Source organism: Netta rufina, assembly GCF_964035555.1.
Source record: "Netta rufina genome assembly, chromosome: 6".
NCBI lineage: Eukaryota > Metazoa > Chordata > Aves > Anseriformes > Anatidae > Netta > Netta rufina.
This window is the reverse complement of record NC_140129.1, coordinates 14,039,577-14,063,854: the sequence shown is the minus strand read 5'-3', so window position 1 is coordinate 14,063,854 and position 24,278 is coordinate 14,039,577. Positions and strand designations below refer to the sequence as shown.

Sequence of the window (24,278 nt, the reverse complement as noted above, 5' to 3'; positions counted from 1 at the left end):
CTGCTTATTCTGTCACCATGGGCTTACGGACCCCACTCTGGAAATAACGTCTTCTTTAGCATGAAGCATAAACTGTGCTTGCATCCTGAGCCCTCAAAGAGAAACAATACAGCTCTTCTCCAACCAGACAGAACAGTTTATGTATTTCTTTTTCAGCCATTAAAGTGGAAAGATTCCAAGAAGTGAATGAAAATCATACTTTTTTACCTAGGTTATTTGTTGAAGTGAGCCCATGATGAAATGTTTTTACCCCAGCATGCCAGTTTTCTTGAGCTGATGGACTAGCCAGGTTTAAAATAGAATAGTGTTCTACCGTGTCAGGATTTTCTTATCAGGATTAATAACTAGAAAACAAGTAACTATAATAATTCTGCATTTAATTTACAATAGAACTTTGCTTGAATTCACTAGATGTGTCTAGTCTGCTTTCTAAATTATTCAATTAAATGCATGTGTGTTGTGAGTCATTTGAGCACCTTGTAGACACAGATGCTGTATTTCATGTGTTTGCGTTGTGGTGGCCCCTAGCTATCCCCATTGCTTCTTTTTCATTTTGTGCAGATGGTTTTTCTGATAAGAGCTCTCACTCTGGTCAAGAAGCTCAGAACATGGAATCTGCCCCTCCAGGGAACCCTGAAATAGAAGATGTAGAAACCAAAGCAAAAAAAGACAAAAAAAGTAGAGAGAAAGAGAAGAAAAAAGAGAAGGGCAAACCTAAAATCAAAGAGAAGAAACGGAAAGAAGAAAATGAAGATCCTGAAAAGAAAAAGAAGAAAGGCTTTGGTGTCATGTTGAGGTATGTCATTTTAAAAAGCAGAACAACCACCCTTGCTCATTGTAACATATGAAACAACTGGTGCTCTCATAAAGTAGTGGAAAAATTATTTCACTTGGACTCAAAATAATGTTTATGTTATTTAAAAAGAAAGCAGTTTATACTTTTACACCAAACTTGTGGCTGAGGCAGAAGACATTTGGCAGACAAAATGTCTTTTTGTGCCTTTGAAATTCATTCCCATATGCCAGAAAAAAAATCAAGGTTTCAGGCTAAAAACAAGCATGTGTGGGGGGTGGAGGTTTTGCAGGGAATATTTCTGAGTAATACATGACCCGCTCCCACAGTCAGACATTTGCCTCTTATTCCCTTGGTTATCTGGATTCTTCACAAGCTTTGGGGAGAGTAGGAATGCTTGTATTACTGTAAACAGTTTAGTGACATTTGTTGTTGCTGAAAAGTACTAGCTATGACGAAATCTTTGTTTCACAGCTTCAGCCATTGCCTGCAGTGGTCAAGAGTTCACTGTCCTCTCTGCTTGGCAAACAATTGTTTGGATTTCTTCCAAAAAAATTTGGCTTTTGTGGGTGGTTTTGCATCTCTGGAATCATCAGAGACTAGACAATACTTATCTCAGCATTTCCTTACTGCTGCTGGAGACTTTGGTGATACAAGCAGTCTGGTTGCTATCACCCCTGCCTCTGGTACCTGTTTAGTCTGCTGAGTATTAAAGTGGTTTAATTTAAGTAGATCTTTGCAATTAATGTGGAGTATGTGAATGAAATGTAATTATCTCATATATAAAGATGTTATTTGATTGTAGTTACTTCCGACACTAAACGTTGTGTTAGCTTTATGACGCTATTAGCTTGATAGTTGGACTTACTGATCTTGAAGGTCTTTTCCAGCCTAGATGATTCTGTGATTGGTATTTTCTAGCATGCTGTATTGTAGACAAGCCAGGTGTATACAAAAGCCACAGTCATGGCCTAGACAGAGATGTATTTAACTAATAGTCTATGAAATCCTGCTGTGACATCATTCACTCTGCAATGATCTTCATTAGGACACTGATACATGAACTTGCATTGCAGCTCTCTCTTAATATTTCCTCTGGTGTCGAATAGCTTATGTTTTATACTGTTATGGAAAATTTTAGCTGGTTTGCTTCCATGTATCATCAATAGGAATCTTCAAATTGCCCTAGTGAGTGTTGAACACTGAAGAGAGGTTGTCAAAAATATACAGGCATGCTTATGTGCCAAGTTTGCATGATTCCAGCAGTTGTTAATGTTAGTAAGATAAAGGTGTATGGGTATACCACTCTGCATTCAAATGGAGCTCTTTAGGAATGCTCGAGAGGCACATACTCACACCTGTGCGTTGCACGTGCATTTGTGTTCATACCGTTTAAAGAAATAGGGCTTAACACAGAAATGTAGTCAAAACACTGAATAATTAGGAGGGTAACTTCAACAACTCTCTTTTTGTGTATGTTAAGCTTTGTCTATTTCCGTTCTTCTTAACTCTTTGTAGCAAATAGGACTGGGGGAAGAGGAGAGTGACACAGAGGTCTGACAAAAGCATAAGTATTCTGGTTTGTGTGTTGGTAGCGGAATTGATTAAATTTGAAATACAAGGTCTTTCTTACAGGGGTGACCCAGAAAGAGCAGGGGATGGTATCAGAATCCAAAACAAGAGATTGTAGTTAAAATAAATAAATAAATCTGATAATGATCAATATGCAAAGCTAAGAACAATGGGTTACCATTCTTAGAGATTTACTTTTTCAGAACGTATTTCACATTTTGGCAGTGTGCAATCTTTATACAGCTGTTCTTTTCATGTGTGTTTTTATTTCAATAGATAGTCTTCCTTGGAAGACAGTGGTGGTTTTTAATATTTATCTGGATGGCAGCACAATTGAGAATTTCTCTCCATTGAAAATCTGTACAAAGCCACAAAGGTGATGGGAACAGGTTATAGAGCACAGAGGCGTTGTTTGTAAGAAACAAACGGCTCAGCTGGGAGGTTTTGGGAGGTTCTCTGTTCTTGTCAGTGTTTCTATCCAAAAATTTTCAAAATTGTGTTTGAAAACAAATTCCTTCTTGAGAGGGTAGGAGTCCTAGATGGAACAAGTGCAAACAGCATGGGTTTGCAAAAGAATTGGAGGGACTGTATTACCTACTCAAGCAGAACAAAACCAGGCCAGTCTTTATTCAGGGAAAAACTGCTGTGGGTGATGTGAAAAACAAAAACTGAATATGAATATTTTTTTTAAAGAAAGAATGGCAAAAGAATCAGGGAACTTAGAAGGGATTGAATACTGACTAAGTACTAGATTCAAGAAGTACTTTTCACACTAGAGTTTGCACTGATATGAAGAGTGAGGAGATTGTCAAGAGGACCAGGGAGGAGGAGACTGCAGTAGGAAGGTTTAAATGATCAAGTGTTTTAGCAGCACGGATGGAAAGAAACAGCCAGATTTTTTACAACGTTGTGGAGATGAAACTGGCATGTTTTATTGGTAGAACATCTGTGGAAAGAAAAAAAAGGAGCTGCAGACGACAAAGTTGTGAACTTATGCAGCAGGCAAGGTGACTACTAATTCCTGGTAGTTTAAAAGAAAAGTAGAGAGAAGTATTTAGAAACAGAGATGAGCTCGGTTTTTGACATGCCGAGTTTAAATTGGAAGGGAAACCTGCCATAGGAGGCACTGGAAATGTAAACACCATAAGGGAACAGAAAGCTGAGTGGAGAAGGAAATCTGTAGTGTGCCTGTTGCAGATGCGGTGGTAGCGATACTGTGGTTCCCCATGTGGGACGCTTCACCAAAATGAGGAATAGGGAACAGAGCCCCTGCTATACTGACAGGAGAAAAGAAGTTACTGAAGCAGGTGGCAGAGGTGGCAAAAGGATATATCTGACTGGGACAGTGCAATTCCACGAGTTTTTCAAGCTAGTTGAGTGGCTGCAGCCGTGTAATTGATTGATCTTACTGAGCACTGAAGCCCCACACAGATGCATTTGTATTCCGTGTAATTTCTGGACTGCGTTGTTCTGAGCCATGTCAGCTCTGCAGTTCCATATGGATGCATCTAAACAGGAAAACAAGCTTGCTGAACCCGTGTCAGAATTGTATTGAAATATGTAGGAAATGATCATCAGTGGGGGAAGCTCCTGGACCAGGACAGAGAAAGTGTTCCTGAGGTGTCACCAGAAAGCTCAGTGCTGATGGAGGAACATACAATTTCTGGCACTTTGGGCAGAATGACTGGCAGTCAGGTGTAAGGGACAAAGGAAATTCCAATTTGAGGCTAAAAGTTGCACACGTATATGATAGAGGTATTGTACTATAATCACTGGGCCATGTTTACAGCTGTACCAAGTTTTATCTTGATAGTATATCCATGTGAATTGGCTTGTTTCTGCCTTTTAATCAATAGCAAAGCAAAACAAGGTATTAAAACCAAACCCAAGTATTTATCTGTAGTACAAGAAAGTGCAAGTGTTGGACTTTAGTCTTTTTGCATCTGAGATTTTTGAACATATTGGAATTGCTACTGCATCGGTTTTTTGCTTTTTTTTTTTTTTTTTTTAATTTAACAACAGAAAATAGCAAAGCTGTTAGCAGTTGCTAACAGATTTCACTTAGTGCCTCATCTGTTGCTCAGCTGCTATTTACTTGTAGTTCCTGGTCTTTTTTTACACATACAAAAAAAAAAAAGGATAAAAAAAAAAAATTGCTTTCCTGCTAAGCCTTTCCTGGATTGAAGCTTTATTTAGGTGACTGTGATTCAGGGAGACCATCAAGAAATCATGTGTGTATTTTTGTAATCCTTGTTTTTAAAAATGTCCTGTTTTCTGTAGTATGAACTGGAACTCCTGGCTGCTGTATTTTAGTGACTGCTGCTCCTGGAGCAAAGTAGGTAGATATACTGGAGATCTGAAATGCAGATGACACTGATTATCACTGGTTAGTTAAATTTCTATAATACAAAGTACTGTTTTACTGCGGTGCAGACTGTATAGTGTTTGTGTTTTCTTGTTTGGTTGGTCCTGATGCATATATTGCTTGCCTTAGGATTGGATCTGCATATGTGCTGTTCAAAGAACAGAAGCTGACTTGATTAACTGTTTGTATGCAACATCAGCTAAGCAAGCATTATTTTACTTTTTGATATTTTCTGGCACATTGCACCATCATAGCTCACTAAAACAACCCAATGCTAGACAACAGACGGCAAAGTAAATTGCTAATGTATATCAGGAAAACAACTACATTAAATACCATCGTTACTGGAGCTGTGACTACATCTACCCTGCAGTCTCAGGAAAAAGTCAGTCTCTAGCATTCATGATGAAACTTGGAACAAAAATAATATTCAATTCTATGCAGATGCATCACAGGAGCAAGGTTATGCAGTACTACATGAAGTTCTTGGTTCACTCCCTTTCTTACACTGGTCTGACTGATTCTTTCAGGGCACGGTGAGTCTTGAGGGGACTGCTGTAGCTCAGATGAGATTCTCTGTGCATCTTTTTGAAGGTGTTTTGTATTTTTATGAGCAACACTATAGTGAAACAACATCTTTCGAGCCTTTGAATAAAGGCAGTCTGTAGTGTTGTTAGTTTAGAGCTGTAAAAGGCCACGTAAGGTGGCTTTGTAAGCTGTTTGGAAGGGTTAATTAACCCCTTGGTGCAGGGTAGTAGAAATCCCTGATGCTGAGCACTAACGCAAAAATGCATTGTCAATTAGCACTAGGAATGCAAAGCCGATCTAACCAAGAGATTAATCTAAAAATAAAAATATTATTCCTCAGTTGACTAGGTGATGAACACTAGATTTTAAATTTGTGATCTGTAGTTATTGCTTTGCTTTGAAATCCTGTCAAAATATTCCTTTCTAACAAAGGTAGGGTTTGAGTTGCTTTCTAAATTAAGTTGAAGAAAGACTGAACCTTTAAATCACCAAGGGAATATGACCTCTGCTGTGTATTGCATTGCTGCTCCATATCCTAATCCCATTGCAGTTGTTACAGTCCTGGCATATAATAAACCTGACTCTATGACTCTCTTACTACCCTTTCCAGATAGCGATTGTAAAAATTCTGGGTAGCCCTTTCCATTTCATGAGTATGAAGTTAAGTCAGCTAAAGGACTGCAGCCACACCAGTGACATTTTTATATTTTTATGGTTAGCTCCCCATAGGCAGAAGCCTGTATGTTGGAGTTTGTTTGTTTGTTTTTTTAATTATTTTTATTTTTTAAAAAACACCCTATGAGCAAGTATTGGGGACTCAAAAGTAAAGAGTTTTTTGCCAAACTGGAGTGTAATGGAAGAACACCTTCTCAGTCTTTCTTTCTAGACGGGATTGAGGGAAAAATTTTGTTGGTTTAAGATATTTCTTGTCAACCTGACTTCACTAGTTCACTGGTGAATGTTTTCAATATTTGTATAGGTGAGAAAATGCATGGCCGTCAAAACCAATGCACATCAACCACAGCTTGCATACACATGCATGTGTGTGTGTACGTGCAAGTGAAGAAAGTAGAAATATGTGCATATCAGATGCATCTTGCTTTTTCTTCTTTAGATATTACACACTTTCTCACATAACAGTTCATCTTAAATTATTTACCTTCCATTTCACAATATGCGCCATGAATATTTTATTTTTTGTCCCTTTAATTTGCCAACTTTCCTTTCAGCTAAGTGCGTTAGTGATTTTAATTTTTCATTCTAGTTGGAAGACAAAAATGACCCTTTTTTCATTATTACTATTACAGGCCTTGTGCTCGGAATGATACTTTTACAACCAGCACCATTGAGCCCGTAATGGTATTGCAGAGTAGATCTCATAATGTACAGATACTGCCTTCCATTAAGTATAGCACTATGACAGCTTATGGAGAAAATTATTTTCTGGTCTTTTTTGCCCTGAGAAGTTAAGCACTGGGGAGGAAAAGTTAACATAATTAATAAGAGCATACGATAATAATGCAATTTGATGGAGAGGGGTAGTGTGTGTTCTTCTGTGTGTGCGTGTGTGTACATGCTCCTATATATGTACAAATATATTTATATATACACATGTATATATTGAGCTGGAAATTAATATGGACATGGATAGAAAATAAAAACACCACAAGACTAGATTAAATTATAATTAATTAGGGTAAAGCTATTTTAGATTTTTTTTTCTCAATAGTGAAACAATCCAAGATGGATCATGCATGCGTATTAGATACACAGCATCAGTTAATGAGGCAAATTAGTTGTTGAGAGGCCTTGACTTCCTCATAAATATTCCCACTTTCCAAATTTATAAATTGGTAAATAAAACTCCTGTTTCCTTGAAAAAACACAAGCGGATGAGTGAGATAAGATGCCTGTTCGATTTAATGTATCTCAAGTTCGTCAAGTGTTTTAAACTAAAAAAGGACAAAGACCTTAATTTGTGTATCCCTTTTCCTTTCCTCCACTGTATTGATTCCTCCTTGGCTGCATTCATAGTCAGACTAAAATAGAGAAAATAAGGGGGTTTTGTACTAAAAATGATCACGTGGACTGCCTACTAAAGACTTATTTGTTTAATTAAGCATCTGTTCTCTTCTTAATATGCATGCATAAATCTCATTAACATTAGATGTATGCAAGTGCAGTGAAGAAGAATAGACCCCTTACTCTCATTACTGAACTTGGATAACGAGATTTATATTTACTTAACAGATCAGAGCAGAAAGTTCCCTCTGACTATTTGAAAGGACTGGAAATTACAAACTGTTTACAAGGAGCATGCTTTTTGTGAAATAGTTGCATGTTCATTTCAAGTTAAAATATCATTATTCAAGCCATTACTAAGGAAAAAAAAAAAAAAAGCAGCATGCTTTGTCTGTAAGGATTAACTATGTGCACTAAATTCTGTGATGTGTCTAATTAAATGCATGCTTGCCTATTCGCTATTGACCTCTGGGCATGCCACACCTACTAAAATAAAAGTAAGCTCCTATTGGAAATACGAGTAGGTCCTTTCTGGAGGTGGCATGTTTCTTCTAAGTGTCTGTCTCCTCTCCCCCAGGACACCACTCTTGGAAGGGGCGGGGGGGAAGTCCTAAAAAGCAAAGTGTATTTGCTCTCATCAACAACACTGTGGCAGTATGTTTTCCCTTCATTCAGTATACATGGCTGTTACCAGTTTTAAAATCCATCTCTTGTCTGGGGATAAAACGTGAATACCAGATTTTCCATCTAAGTTATGGTACGTTGGGTGTTTCTGTATGTAGTACAGGTGCATCATGATCAAAGATCCTAGAGGGTTTAAAGTCATGCTAGCTGAGCTGCATTTTAACTAATAAATACATATTTTGCTTGGGAATATTGTGTGAAGGGAATTGTGCCTTAAGACAAAAAAAAAAAAAAAAAAGCAGTTTTGCCGATTTTGTGGTGCAGTATTTCTTGTAATGTGAACTTGGTAATTTGGGGATCTATGGTGGTGGGGAGACAACAATTAACAGAGAAATTACACAGAAGGGGGCTCCTGACAGATTCCTTAACTACAAAGTGCTGGCAGGTGCCAGTTTAATAGGTATTGCCATTAACAGCCATCTGTAGAGAAAATGAAATGTGCTCATCTCACTGAATTATGATTTATGCCAGACAAAGCAGTCAAACCAAAGTAATATTTATATTATAATTCAGAGTCATTGATTAAATGCACATGGCATCTCAAATCCAGTTGACATTTTAAGTTGAAATGATTGCAGACATGTAGCCATTTATTTAACTATTACTTTAAAAAATGTGTCTCTACTTGTTATTAATAGAAGAAAGTCAGACCTGGCCAATATTTCAATAGGCTGACCTTTTGTTTTGCTGACATATAAAAGGAACAAAGCTCCTTTTGGGGTAGTCACAATTTCAGAAAATATGAAGTATGCTAGGCTCAGAAAAAACTGACCCCTTTGAACCACTCTGCCTCCTTCTTCCCTCTTCTTTTCCACCCAGGATTTTTGAAAGAAAGTGGGCAGGAGATGGTTTAGGAGATAGGAAAACAGCCTGAGGCTGTTTCAAGTGCTCTGCTACTGAGTTCCTGGGTGACACTGGTTACCTCACTTAGCTGCTCTGGGCCTCAGTTATCCTTATACAAAGGTTATCTGTAATGCTTATTTAAAAATAAGGAAAGCCAAAAACATTTCCCTGCTTGGCCTAATCATTGTTTGGTGAAATGTACATAATTTTAAAAAACATTTTAGCTATTTCTGTAAAAGTATAGCAAATAGTTCTATTTTTAAGAAAATTAAAACCAAAAAGTGTAAGCTTTTTGCATGATTCCTCTCACTTCTCCTCTGGTCACTAGGACAATTCCTTCTCTGAGGACTTTTTACTCTTCCCTTTTACTTTTTTTTTTCCAGTGATTCTAATTTTTCTCATTTGTTGATCTTGTACTGCCCAGTCTCTTACTTCCACAGGGCATCTCTCCATTCTCCTTTGACTTTTCCTCATTATTGCTTATAGTCCCATCAATTTTTATCAAACTTTGGTCTCTTTTCTCTGTGGAAAAAAATACGATGCAAGCTCAGCCTTGTGCTGTTGTGCTGTTAGAAGAACAGTTGAGAGTACTGGGTAGCTCACCCTTCGCCCTCCTTGCCACTGCTAGCACATGAGATACTAAGCAGGGGTTTCGTCCTCCTGCCTCCTATCTCTAGATACTCTTACTTTCAGAAGTGCGGTTCAGAATACAGCAGCGCAGAAATAAAGTTGACCTTCTATCTTTTATCCTGATTTTATGCATTCTTGCTAGAAAAAAAATGACTTGTCATTCCAAATTTAAGATGGGCAAATTCATTTTTTTTCTCTGCCAACCCTCCCTCTTTATTTCCTTGCTCTGTCATCATGGCAAGTGGTGGCACCTTCCCCCCTTCACAAAAGCCGCTACATGGGATGTCATCTTGCAGTGAACCTTAAACCCTCTCTACGAGGCCGTGTAAAATTTGCTCTCTTCTTACCCATCACACTGAAGACTTGACCCCACAAAAAAAGCAGCGAAGCTTCTTCCTTTTCTGCTTGGACTCCTATCAACTGGTTGCTTCCAGATTTTTTCGGTCTCTGTTGTGGATCAGGTTGCTGGGTCGTTGTTCTGACTGCTCTCGGCTGCCCCTGTCAGCACAGCATGAACTTCATCTCCTTCCTAGTTTGGTCTGTGTTAACAGACCAGTGTGGTAACATATTGCTTTGAGCAACTGTTAACACTTACCAGCCAGCTTGTCTCAGCAGCGCAATTCCTCCTGCAACGTACTGCAGCGTGTCTGTGCAGAGAGGAGTTTACATAGCCCTTCAACTTGCCTCCGATTCATCCCTGCTGTAGAACTTCGACAGCGCGTGTGAATGTTGGCAGGCCTAAACGAGTGAGGAAGTAAGGCTTTCAGATCCCTTCCACCCCAGCTCCTGCTTTCTAGCTCCAGCCACCAGCAGGAGGAAAGAAAAGCACTTTCCAGCTTCCTGTGCTGCACCATATTTGATTGTCCCGGTCCAACCCCACCCTGTTTTATTGGAATCTTTCAGGAAGCAAATGCAAAGGTGTAGGATTGATCCTTACCCAGCGGTTCCTGCTCATTTCAGCTGCAGTGTTAACTCTGTCTTCTCACTGCTTCCATCCCCTGACGATGCTTTGTTTGTCCCCAGGTTTCTGTCCCTGTTCCTTTTTCTTCCTTCCTCTCCCTACCTTGCACTCCACCCTGGGCTCTCTCTTGTCCTTGCTCTTACCCTGCTTACATGGAGCCCCAACTAATAAGCCTAGCAGAGCTCGTTAGCACGGGCTCTGCTGCGTGTGTTGCTTCTCCTCACTACCTTGTCGTGAGGAGCAACTGCTGATTTCTCAGTGGTCGTGATGCTGCATGACGCTTGACATAGAAGTTAATGATGCTGTTGAGTGCACCCCTCACAGAAGTATTTACATTCAAAGAGCACCGCACTGCTTGCTTCCTTCATTCATTTGAAACGACTTCTCTTGGGTCTTGGCTTGGGCCAGGCATGTTTGAGAGAATTTGCTCTTCCTCCTTAGAAGTCTTTGCAAAATTCTTGGTGGTGAAAATCAAGATGTATTCTTCCTTTTCCTTTCTTGTCTTGCAATTTTCCACTTCTGTCCTATTTCTTATTTTTTTTAATTGTTGGGAAGAATGAGTGACCAAAGAATAAAAAAGAACCTCAGCAAATAAAATGTTAAACAAATGCTGACATGATGCAGACTAGCACTGTGTGGGTGGGTGTGTATATATCTATATATATGAGAGACGATGAGATATGTTGCTGTGTAGCCCCTAGTTTAGAACCAGAAAATAAAAATAATCGTCTTACAAGTTGACTCCCAAGGCAAAAATCATCTGTCTCTGTGTGTATATGTAGTGCAAGATAAACAGATCACTAAGTATTTACAATAGTTCCTCAGCATTTAACTTTGTATTAGATTTCAAGTAAGGAACTGGATGCCTGTGCCATTCATTCCCCCCATTCAAAAGCAGTGAATACCTGGCCTCACACTAACCCTAGACAATCAGGTTGGGTGGTAATGTGCAAATAGAATTGTAAAGCTATTTTCTGGTGGTAGAAGGCCACAAGTGTTCTCTGTTATTTTTTTCTAGCCAAAGAACCCCAGTGAGAAATGAGTCAGGCACTGCTCATTCTACCTCTGTCGACTTTTTGTTTAGCTTTTTATCCTCTAATGTGGAAATCTGTATTACAGTAGCTTAGTATAACAGACATCCTCATGTTCTGTTTTTAATTAAAATTAGATTGAGGAAATAAACAATTCAAAGAAGTTAGCTTTCTTTCTTTTTCCCCTCCCTCTAAGTATGTTTTCCATATCCTCTTCTGCATTTGGAGGTGCTTGTTTCCATTCTCGTGCTACTGAATTGTTCAGCCTCCCCAACAGGCAGTGAGGGAGGACTGTCAAAGAAGCTCGTGTTCATTCATTTAGTCTCCTTAGTGACACACATTTTTAAATTATTGATTTTTGTCTGTTTGTGTCGATGCAGTCTGCACTGTAATTCGTAATATAAGAGGTTTTTCAAAAGGTGAAGATTTTGCAAAACCAAAAATACACTGCTCTTGAGGAAAAACTTTCCACTTTGCAGCAGCAGATCATTTTTACTAGGACTAGAATATAAACAGCAGCATAACTTACTGAATTAAATTAGTCTAAAGAAATCAGCAAATATTTCTTTCCTTTAAGAAGTCAAGTTATTATCATCTCTGAATACCTCAGCTCCATCTTCTTCTTGTTGAATTCCTATTTAGTCTATTTTAGCTTGGTTGGCATTTGTTGCTTCCCAAACCATCATTCATCTGCAACAATGGAGGGTGCTCTAGGCAGGCTCAGGCAGAACTCCAGGAGCTCAGGACTGAAGTGGTTTGGGAAGTAATGTAGAGAAATTGCTGTGTATAGTTCTGCTTTGAATTCTGTCTGCCAGTAGCAGTAGTGTTTTGTTCCTGCGTGGGAGATGCATGCTAATTTCTGTAATTACAAAGTCGAAGTTGTATTTCTGCATCTGTAGTAAATGCTGTTGATGTTTTGTAAGACCATGATGAGACCTGTAAATCTTATGGTGCTAGTTCTCTGTAAACTGCATAATTTGCCTGTGAAGTATGTTATACCCAGTGAGTGGTGAAAACTGATTTGGCATGCAAGCTTGCTAATTCTGAGTGGATAACTGGCGTTAGTCTCCAGTGCTGTAATAAAGCGGATTTGGTTTTATTGCATCCTCCTACATGGAAAGTACTATTAAAAATCTGTGTGGTAGAGATATTTCCGTGCTTTACAAAGACTTGTATGCTTCTGCATGTTAGAGAGTAGGAAGGAAGCCACAATCCTACAAAATGTGCTCTGTCAGTCTAATTAGAAGCACAACAAGTTATAGGCGGTCTGAAGTATACTAACAAAAATACTCCAGTAGAAGTATATTCATTTAATTCATCCTGAACATTTATCCTGGCTTAAATACCAGCTTCTTCTATCTTGTGGGGGTATTCAGATTGGAGAGAGTGAGTTTAATCTTTTTTGGTTTTAGGCTACAGTTTAAAGAAATTGAAAGATGATGATCCCGTCATGGTGGGGAGAAAGATCACCACCAGCATCGACCTGCTGTACGAAACTTACACTGTACCATAAAGTACTGTCCGTGCACTTGTGTGCAACTGGAAGTGTAGCACAGAAAAAATGACCTTTCACTGGGGAAAATGAAATAAAAAAAAAAAGTTCCCAACAACCCTGGAGTAGAAAATAATCTGAGAACTGAGATTTTGAATAACTAGTTATTTACCTCAGTGGTTTAATAACTTACTGAAGCCTCAGTCCAGCAGATAGCAAAGCAATAAACTACAGTTACAGTATATACTTTTCTGTCATCTTTGCTCTACATATTTACCTTTGCTATTTTAAACTGTTATTTGTATTCTTGTATTTTTATGAAACTGGTGGATTAGCACATAAATCTTTTAAAGTATTATATAATTAATTTCCAGAATATCGAGTAAACACTGGGTTTCTGTCTTTGTCAGGCTATTTCTGTCTCTATAATGAGAACAGCAAAAGGTTAGAAAAGGAGGTGGTAGATTTACATGTGCAAGTACTATAAATACTCTGGGGACAGGAGCAAGGAGGTCCTTACAGCTTACATAAGTTAAAAGGAGCTTCTTTACAGAATGGTCTCATCACATCACTGTGCATCTTATGCATCTTTTCAAGGACATGGATGGACCCAAACATGCTGAAACATCCCACATCTGGAGAAAAGCATGTTTAACAGAGCATTGTATTCATGGCTTCATCAGATACCAAGACCATTTGTTGATCTTGCCTGTCAGTTTATTGTTTTTCTCAGTCTTTGTTTATTTTGTTTACATTGGCCATTCACTGAGTATCTTGGGAGACAAATTACGTATAATGGATCCAATTTACTGGTCAAATGTTAAGTCAGTCTCATGAGGCTGCTTTCCTGTTGGTTTCTGTTGACTTTGATACCATATTAATCACAGTAGTATTGTAATGTCTTAGAACTTCCTATTGAGATTTTATTCTAGTGCTCATGCAGCAGTTCCAGGTAGGTGACAGCTTGGTGAGTTCGTACTGTCATTAACTTGCGCAGGTTTCTTGCATCTTAACTTTAGAAAATGCCAGCCAGATTGAAACTGTGACTGCTGTCTTCTGTAGAGGGAGATCTGTGTCCAGAGGGGCTAATATCTTTTGTCTGGCAGTGTTTAGACCTGCTACATCATAATTTTTCCATTTGGCTTTATGGAAACTTGATGTTGAACATCTAAGTTTCAGTTTAATGATGTAAGGAAATCACCATGCAAGGCAGATGCAGTCTTAAAATAAGCCTACAAATATAAAGGTTAATAAGGAAATCTGTAAATCAGAGATTTCATATACAGCAGTGATCAGAGGAGGAAAAAGAAAAATTAAAAAAAATTAAATTGGTTGCATAAAATGTCATGCCACTTTACAAGCTAAAAGGAGAAGATTGTAAATGAAGCACTGAAGTATGAGATTTTCACTCTGTTTGTAAATATTGAATTTAAATGAGCTTTAAAAAGCAATACCAAAGACACAACCCCTCTGCCCCCAACAAAAACAATGTCTAGTTTGGTTGGTAGCCTTCTCAGGCACCCAATTTCAAAGGCTGACCAAAGAGGAGAGAGACCAAAATAATACATCAGGGAGGAGGAGAAAAGTACAAAACTGGAAAACAAATTGATACAGTGTCTGCATGAAGATAATTAAAGCCATGAGATTTAATTAAAATCACCGAGTGGCTGTTGCTATCAAGAATGAGACAGTGAGGCTTGAACAGAATTCCTCTGAATGTGTACAGGGAGCAGGATAAATAACAATTTTACTACTGGCTATAAACAAGTGTATTCAGCAAAGAACAGCCCAAGCTGTGGGTATATTACAAGGCCTCTGCACACCAAATTTCAAGGATAACCAAATGCTCTGTAAAAGCATCTTGTGATCAATTGTATTGAATGGCACAGACAAGTTTCATTGAATCAACACAGATGGCTATCCATTTGACTGTTCACAGAAAGATCGTTACAGACCTTTAACAGAGCAGTTTCTTCTCGGTATTTGTCCATTCTGGAACTTGGATTCATAATAATCATGTTGGTCTCATGCAAAAAAACAAAACTTTATTAAAGTCAATATGCTGTAGAAGTTCTGAAACAGAACAAAGAAACCCAAGAGAGTACTGTAACAAGCAGGTTTTATAACCTGTGTCTTTCAAAATGCTGCTACCATTTGTGCATTTCAATGACAACAGAAAAATTCCAGAAGCTCTGACTAAATTTGCCTGACCAGTGATGAGGCTGAGATTAAAAATGTTTATTGTTTTATGGCAGCAGTGGAAGGAATGGGGATCAGCTGCACAAGTGATGAGACCTGATTGCAGAAAATGAAATAGAAATACAAACTGTGGCAGAGCAGAAGGAAGAGTTTTGGGAACCTAAATAACCAACAGTTATTTCAAAACAGTAGAGAGCATCCTGTCTTCCTAAAGGGGGGAAAAAAAAAAAAAAAAAAAAAAAACAACAAAAAAACAGACGTTTCAAGGAGATATGGATTGTGTTTAAATCAGAAAAAAAAAATAATAATAATTAAAAAAAAAAAAAAAAAAAAAAAAAACAAAACATAATGGCTTTGTGGCAAAATTTTCCAGGTCCAAGTCAAAGCCTGTGGAAATTGATGGAAGTCTTGTACTGGATGCAACCCACATACATCTATGAGATTGAAGTGTGCCACTCTCAAGTTGTGACTAATGCTTTTTTCCTTTGGGTTGTAAAGGTGTAGGAGAATTAACCCTAGTCCCAGCTCTATGTAGAGTTCAGAGTGATAAATGTGTTTTTCTGACTTCCTGGGGAGAACCTAGCTTGAAACTGAGCGCTCGTAAGGTCCAATTCACCCTGAATAGTGAACCTAAAAATAGCTTATTGAGTTTCTGTGTTTCTTTCAATAACTCAGTATCAGGTTATATGTAATATATATGTATATGTATATATATATTACTTTATTTTATTCAGAAATACCCTTCAACTGCTAATCCTGAAAACTGCTATCTAAACATAAAGATATTCCTGTCACTGATTTGTTCTCACTGGTATACTAAGATTTCTGAGACCAAATTCTTCCTTTAGCTGCATCTTTACCATCCCATACTTTTGACTTGTGTTTCATGGGAATAATAGATTTTAGCCTAGCAATTCATGAAAAATAATAAAATTTAGCTTTTTGTCCATTAGTTTTGCTGATTGTTTAGGGGCAAAAGGATTAAAAAGTAGGTGAAACCTGGTTTATTTCCCTAGTTATATATGGTTGATGAATTCCCAGAGGAAGCAAATCTGTGAAGTACTATTTCTGTCATGTAGCAGTCAGTGTTGGGAAGGGAAGGAAACAGGTTTTCTGTTCCTGAGAATTTTAAAGTTCATAGGACGTTTTGCCTGATATTATAAAACTCAAATATTTCTCACAGACTAAATCTGAAAAAGAATAAGTTTGTGTTAATTGAAAATACCTATTTTTACACATCTTTCACTTCTAGAACCTTTCAGTAGATGGATATTACTCGGAAGAGTCACTTTAGTCAAAATCTTGAACAGTTTATTGTGGAAATACAAAGAACTTGGCAATTTTGAAATTAAAATATCAATTTGTGATGTTACTGTAAAACAAAGAAAAATGGCATACCAAATGAAAATCTGATAACCTCTACAGTCTGCTTGCTTAGTAAAATCCAGTAGCTTAGGAAAGAGAAATGGTCTTTTATAGTACATTAGGAAGAGGACCATGAACCCAAGGTGTAACATCATAAAAAGGTATGCATGATATGACTGAAAAATGTAACCTCTTTTGTAAAGTCATTACTGCTATTAATTCTGAAACTCTAGCCTGTGACGTTACTAGAAGATGGAGCAGACCTAAGAAGAACTTTAAGTGGAAACAACTCCATGATCCGAAAATGTTTGTAATAAGCTTCTGATAAAGCACTGACTCCTAGCTGTGAGGAAGAGATGGACATGGCCAGTCAAGTGCCTGCTGCAGCCCGTAAGGATCTGGTAGGATTTAGTGTGGCATTGTAGTGCTCAGAGGAAAGAAAGAAGCCTGCTCAAAGGAAAACCAAATATCATGAGCTAATAGACTCATAAGAAGGCCACTCAGCAGATTCAGCTGAAAGGTTATAGGATGAAAATGAGTAATAAAAAATAATGGCAACCCTCCAGGAGTGGAGAGGGAATGCTAAATGTGAAAATGAAGGCATATCTTTGCCTGCCTTTGTGTCTCTTACTTAGTTAAAAGTACAGCTGACACTGTGTCTCCTAATGTTAAAGGGGAGAAGAACACTAATTTAAGAGCTCTCCCAGTCGTGCTCTCCGTTCTGGGACCCCCTTGCCCCTGTCCTGGGCTCAGTGCCTTGGGCAAGGGGCAGCAAGGGAAGCTGGCCGCCCACCCTTACCAGTGCCTGGTGCCTGCAGTGCTGCTGCCTTGGGCTCTGCTTGTGGAGAGCGCGCACCTTTAGGAAGTGAGAGCTCACTCCTGGTGTAATGAGGCGGGAGAAGGAAAGGCCTCTTAAAGTGTAGCCTTTTCCAGGCACTACAAAGGAGTCCACCATATAATGCAGGTGAATGAATGAATTGAAGAAATAGTTGGGCATGACATTCAAGGTAATTGTAGAGAGGGCTAAACATAAAATATGTAATCATTTTTTATTCCCCTCCATTGAGCCTCATAGTATCAGTTTCCCATATTTCCTGTGCCAGCCAAAAATATGCTTTCTCCATGGTCTGCCTCTTAGAAATCCTGACGCTGGACTTTCTTTGGTCTTAACTGGTTACGATTGGTGTCCAGATACAGATGCCCTTCTCAGCTTGTTTTCGAAATGAAAGTTGGCATTATGCTTATTATTGTTCAGCTATATATAAAGTGAAACAGACTTTCAAAAATCATTTACAGAAGATTTGCTGTGACTATTGACGTTTTCTGACAACCTAATTTTTCTTGTAGACCTTCTCCTCTCCTCCCACCTCTCCCCACCTCCTGATTTCTACTCTGCAAACAGCAGAAAGGTATTTGGGAAAGTGAAAAGGTTATGAATCAAACTTTTTGAGGTATTTTTTAATTGACCCTGGGTAGACATTTAGATGGAGCTGATAGGTTGCAGATGGTCTGTATTAAAAACTCTCTTTATATTAGATGATGCTGTGTCTTGCATCTAATGATTGAGTAGTCTCCTGTGGAAACATGCATTTACCCATAGTACATAAGGAGCATTTTCAGTTCTGTACATATTTCATCTGTTACTGGATTAACCTGAACAGTCTATGGGTAACCAGATCCCCTGGATGGAAGGACTGATTGGATGCTTGTTTGCTACAGAGATTTTTTTTTAGTACTAAAATTTAACAGGTTTGCTCTGAAATGCGGCCACTGGTATTTCATTTGAAACTCTAGGCTATGCAGACTTAGGAGCTCAGCATATAAAATATAGGCTTTGTTTCATAGTTTGCATCATGCAGTGTAGATTGTTTTGGGGCAGGATGTTCTTGTTTGGTTTCTGTTGTTTGTTGGTTTTAGGGTTGTTTTCATGTTTGTTTGTTTTTCATTTTCAATCCTGACTTAAGAATGCAAGAACGGTATTGGGCAAAAGCAACTATGGACATTTGCAGTTGTATTAAAATGTGGTAATGCTGTTAGAGAAAAATGACAGCAAGGAAGTCTAGAGACTCTGTTAAATAGTGCTGATATTTCCAGCCTTTGGAATAAAACAATGTGAACTGGGATTGAGTTTCAAGCTAACTTAAAAACTAATTCAATTTGAGGGCTTGGTTACAAGCTGGCCCTTACAATGTAGTTGGGAATCAATAATACTGTTTGACTCCTATTGTATGAAAACATGATCATTTCCTTAAAAAAAAACAAACCAAAAAAAAAAACTTCATTTTTAATGTTGTAAGCTTTTAATAGTGAGTGGCTGAATTATCTCTGTAATTCATTACCCTCTCAGCTGTTAGATGAATGGGATATATTATGGTTTGTCATTATTCTCGATGGTGGCATGGAGACTGGGGATTTAAATCGGCTGCCACTGCATGGGCTATAGACATGCTGATGACTTGCTGTGAGATTGCATTTAGTTCCAGGATCTCTGGTGCTTCATAGTATAATGCATTCAGTTGCCATGATGAACAAAAGCTTCTGATGGTTTGTGTAGGTATACTAGGAGCAAAACGGAAGAGAAATAGCAAAGAAAGAAAGTAAGATGCTGTTTTCTTTTACAAGTGACAAGCTAAGTACAGAGAAAAAGTAGTAAATTTATGTCAGGAGGGAAACATACAATAGTTGAAATATTATACAGACATCTCTATGTGAGTGTGTGTGGAGATATATAATGTGAAATACAGTATAATCTTAACATTGTTATGTACGTACTTATGACTGCACTGGCTCATTACCCATTGCATCAAGGATGCTCAAGTGTTTATTATGCTATTTACCAAATTATAGCTATTTCCTGAACAGCCGGCCTCTGCTGAATATACTTGTATTCTGTCCATCTTTAATAATGAAGCCTGCACTTTGGGGCAGAAACATAGTCTGGCAATGATCAGCAGGAAATAGGAGAGAAATTGGTAATCTCTTTAGCTTTACTGTTTTATGTTGTTTATTTGCCTCTCCCAAGTATTCGTTTAGGGATCTTGGGCAGCATAGGTCAGGCAGTTGAATTTTAGTGGATATTAAGAAGTGGATTGAAGAGCCAACATATTTCTGTAAGTTTTATACAGAAACTGTAAGTTTTATACAGTGTTTTGTTTTTCAGTCACATCAAAGATTTAGCTAATTTGTCTTGGCAGGAGTGTTGTAATAATTGCGATACAAGATATCAGCATAACATCTGTTAAGCATTGGTTACTTACTGCGACATCTGAATGAGTACATAAGATGGATATACGTAAATGCAACAGTGCTAGAGGTAGAAGGAATCAACGGAGTTCTGCAGTATTCAGGCTGTTCTGCTACCAGGTGAACAGTTTTGGGCTGGTATCTGAGCACAGAAATCCTCCCCAGTGACAGGGACATTACGTTGCCCTTAGAGGATGGACTCTGCCATTGCCACCTTGTTGACTGTGAGGGCAGTTGGGTTGGTAACATGTCTAGGCTCTCATCTGGGATGCACATCTACCCCACAGAAGGGCCTGGGCAAATGGGGACCGCCCACCCCTTTCCAAATACCTAGGGTAGTAAGGGCAATGGAGGTGTGTAGTTCAGAATAGGTCAGGAAAAATTTCTGTCACTGGTGGCTGATTGAGTGTAGCTGTCCAGGGTTGTTTTTACTTTCTGCAGACCTTCCTTAAACAGAGTGGGAGGATGATCCTGTCATCTTGTTTACCTCTGCCATTGCTTTACAAAAGCAGCCCAGTGCAGACAATAACCTCATACTCACAACAGGAATTAAGTGGTTAGCAGATTAAGAGACCTAGAGCTGTGGGAAGAGAGACCTACAACAAAACTAAAACACATAGGTTCTTGGTTGTATGTCCAGCCACAGGTTGTTTTACATGGGGGGGGGATCTTGATCCCCTTTTAATAAGTAGTTGATGGGATTTTAGAGTGCATGAAACAAGTTAATTGTGCTCATGACATCTCTGTTTTTTTTCTCTTTTTAAATTATCTATCTTTCTAGAAATATCTTAGAATAAAGCTCAAAACCTAAAACTACTTTAAAAATCCATTCCACTTTCCACCATTTATGTGGTATAATTTTTACTTTTTTCCATCTCATTCTTGGACAATACCCAAGTCAGTTGCACATGCTGTCTTTCTTGCTTTATAGAGTTACTCCAAAGTTTAACTTTCTCAGTAAAGCAGTGCTTAAGCGTAAATCTGCTTTTATTTCATTTTAACTTTCAGAAAAATATCCCCAAAAAGGTTTAAGAAAACAGTTCAGAATATAAATGTTGGTTTATAATTCCTTCAATTATTGAAAAAAATGGTCCAATCAATCTCTAGGTTGGCTTCGTGGCTCAGAATGCCTTAATCTGACAGGAATGCACTATAATCTATGAAAGGAACATCTTAATTTATCACAGAACCCATTACTTCTAAGTTATATTTTGTGCTCTGGATAGCTGTACTTAATTCTTCACAGATAACGTACAGTGAAGTCTTGTTCATGATGCATTTTAGAAAATGGAGTTTGTTTTCTCTTCCAACGAGAAGAGTGGTGTTGTGTTTATTTTTAGTATGGAGGTAGATATGTCACCTTCTAACTTCTTGAAATATGCTTGTGATTTTACAAAACAAATGTTCTCAAGATCTTTACCATCAGCTGTGGAAGCTGGACATTTTGCGGGTGAAATGCAGCTGGAGCTTCTTCAACTTCTGCATTTCCCCCTCCACCACGAAGGTCAGTACTTCATACTTGTTTCTCATGTACTGAAGAGTAGCAGTCTGGATTGGTTTATCGAATACTTGTATTTGAGTTAAAAGTATGCTGAAGACAGACATGTGTTGAGCATTATTCTGTGTGTTTGGAATTTGAAGAACCTCCAAATCTATTTAGGGTTTTGTATGATGAAGAGTTGAATTCTGTTTTAAGGTACTTGAATCTATCCTAGACTTGCTGCCAATTTTTGTTGCTAACAGAGATGCTCTCCAGTGCCTAACTTTTTACATCTGTATTTGATAAGGCTGGCAAATGTCTTTGATTAGGGTGTTTTTTTGGAGTGGCCATTCAGAGGCAACCTTCTTCTGTACTCTGCTGTGTCTCATAAAGAAAGGTTTTTCACATTAGTGAAGCACTTAATTACATTGGAGCAGCATAGTTACTTTGGGTTTTAGACTTATTTGGACTGTAAAAGCAAAACGTAACAAATGCTACCATCTGCTCTTCTCATTCCTCCCCCCCCTGCCCCGCCTTTCTCTCTCTGTGCCCCAACAGACTCTATTCCTCCCTTTCATCCTTATTGTCTGATTCAAAATCTTGTCAGGGTACTTAAAGCGTGGAGTAGCTTCAAGGCATGAAGCAGGAGATCAGCGTTTCCCAGACAGGATTCCACACTTGTTCTGTGAATTAAGGATTTCTACAAAGGTTAGCCAGAACTATAACAGCACCCTTTTTTCTCCCTGAAAAGTAAACTTAGCACATCTATCGTGTCTGAGGACTGGAAATTTCTGGCTTCATAGAGGAAAATGTGTCACTGTGGTGTATGTCATCTGACCTAACTATCCTAGAGATTTTTGTTCCATTTATCTCCTACATGCTTTATATAATGAAGGAAGTCTCCGTAGGCATGATCAACCACAGAGAGTGAGTGAAACATAATGGTTTCAATCAAGCTTTCTGCTAACCCAAGTTAGTTGTTACTCTTCAGTCAAAGGTGCTATCTTTCACCTTGGAAACCAGTAATAATTATTCTATTCATTGACATTTGGTAGGTTTTCACTAGCCACTGGTCACAACCTTGTGCTTAAATTTGTAAGAAGCTTTTCTATTTTGAATTCTAATATTTTTTTCCCCTTTCAGAAAAATAACCTCCTTGACCTGAATTTGTGGAGTTTTGTGATGATCTCTGACGTGAATATCTTGATAGGAAATGCTGCAGAGTCCTTTGTGTCAGCCTGGCTCTATTCCACGCATATGTGCAATACAATTCCAGCAAAACTCAGGTTACTGCTTTTCCTGCACAAATCTGTCAGTGGCATGAAAGAGCTACCAAAGAAATTGAAGCAGAAAACCTTAAAACTCATATGTTACCCAGTTTATTGTTTCTAAATTATGTTCAGGAGCCCCTCGTTTCATCTCCAGACAGAACACAACAATTGGAACTCAGTTAAAAATAATTGAGGGAGGGATGAAGTTAGTTTCCCTGAGCACCCAACCTTGACATTGAGATTGTTTGCCAGAGAGCCAGGAGCACTCAAAGTGGTCGGCTGTTGCAGAGTTAAGGACCCTGGAAGCCCTGGCTTCTCCCAGCAGGCTGCAGCTGCCAGAGTAGCAGCGGTGCTGCCAGCAGCGGAGCAAAGCAAAAAAGAAGAGTTGTTGGGTTTCCTCCTGGCTCCCTTTCACGACTTCCTAGCTGACTGCTTGGGGGCTCTGGACAGCTGTCTTTCAGGGCTTTGGGACCTAGGAGGGTCCGACTGCTGGGCTGCCTGGAGCTCTAGACCCTTAGGGCCAGACTCCTTCACGGTAAGTCGGGCAAGCTGCTGAGAGGCACAGTGGAGGCCTTTCTTTCTTGATGTTAGATTGACATCAGACAGGATTTTTCACTACAACATATCTTATCTCTGAAAACAGTGCGTCAGAATTTTTCCTTCTAGCTTGCAATGGGACTGTGTATCTTACCTTCTTCAGAGAATTTGCCAAAACAAACTGCACTGTATCCTAAAAAAGATCATTTAAAGCATATGTATTAAAAAAAAAAAAAAAAAAAGTAGCAAAGCTTTCTTAGCCACTGCAAAATGTTATGAATTATCTTTGCCCACTAAACATTAATTGCAGGTATATTTTGATTTTTTAGCTTCCTGGATTTCTGGAAGCAGGTTTCATGTAATCCAGGCATGACCCTCAGGGTAAATGCATTTGCAGTTTTAGTTTGATTGTTACTAGTGACAGAATGAAGAAAAGGGTTCTTTCATCTGAACGTGTATGAATAGATATTTCTGCAGTTGTTTTTTTCTTTGCCTGCTTCTGGTGCTGGTGATCTGACAATTACCTGAATGGTCCAGAAGCTCAAAGCAGGGGTGAAGAGAGCCTGGTTTTCTCTTGGGATTTCTTTTTCACGCTGCATCTACCTTTCTCAGATGGGGGAATATCATTAGAGAAATTTGATGTATACATGCACCTGGTTGTCTTATTTATTTATTTTTAAGCTAAGCATAAACTAGAAGACCCATTTTACACTACCTCTGTGGGGAGTGAGAGCATACACTTTAGATCCTACATAATTGTTATTCTTTAGTAAAGAAGTGATAATAAATGCACTGCTTGTTAGAGGATTCGCTTTACTGCAGGCTTGTAGCATTGATCTAGTCAAAGATTCTTCACACTGCAAACAAAACTTGCATATCTGTCATAGCATTACAAGCTCCTTTTGTGTATGTGTGTGGCAATGAACTTGCAAAAGATCTTCCTTTTTATTTGAAGGCTCTTAATTTCCTTTGCTCTATCTGTGATAAAAAGGGACTTGAAATCAAATAGTGTCACTGCTGAGGTTAAAAAATATTTCACTATGAAAAATCTTGTGTGTTAGATGCAAAAGCTCCCAGCACAAAGGAGGATAAATAAGTAATGGTAAAAATATGCGTTTATAACCATAAAACAGCAAGACCTACAAAGTTAGATTTGAGAATATAATCATGACAATGTCAACAAATATGCTGAAGTTGTTTTATGATATGGCTCTTACTGGATGACTTTGTACCCCAGCTGGCTCTAAACTGTAAATTCTTCC

The 24,278-nt window shown here is 38.4% G+C and overlaps 1 protein-coding gene across 5 annotated transcripts in view; it reads left to right on the top strand.

Moving 5' to 3' along the window:
* The window catches only part of PARD3B (par-3 family cell polarity regulator beta), a 397,678-nt gene that overhangs the window by 259,271 nt on the left and 114,129 nt on the right, over positions 1-24,278 (top strand). For all 5 annotated transcript variants that reach the window (XR_014618549.1, XM_084288820.1, XM_084288819.1 and 2 more), the window contains one exon: positions 562-796. Coding sequence is in view for 4 of the 5 variants with exons in the window: in XM_084288820.1 (XP_084144946.1) it covers positions 562-796 (235 nt within the window). In the remaining variant the exon portion in view is untranslated. The remainder of the gene's footprint in view (positions 1-561; positions 797-24,278) is intronic.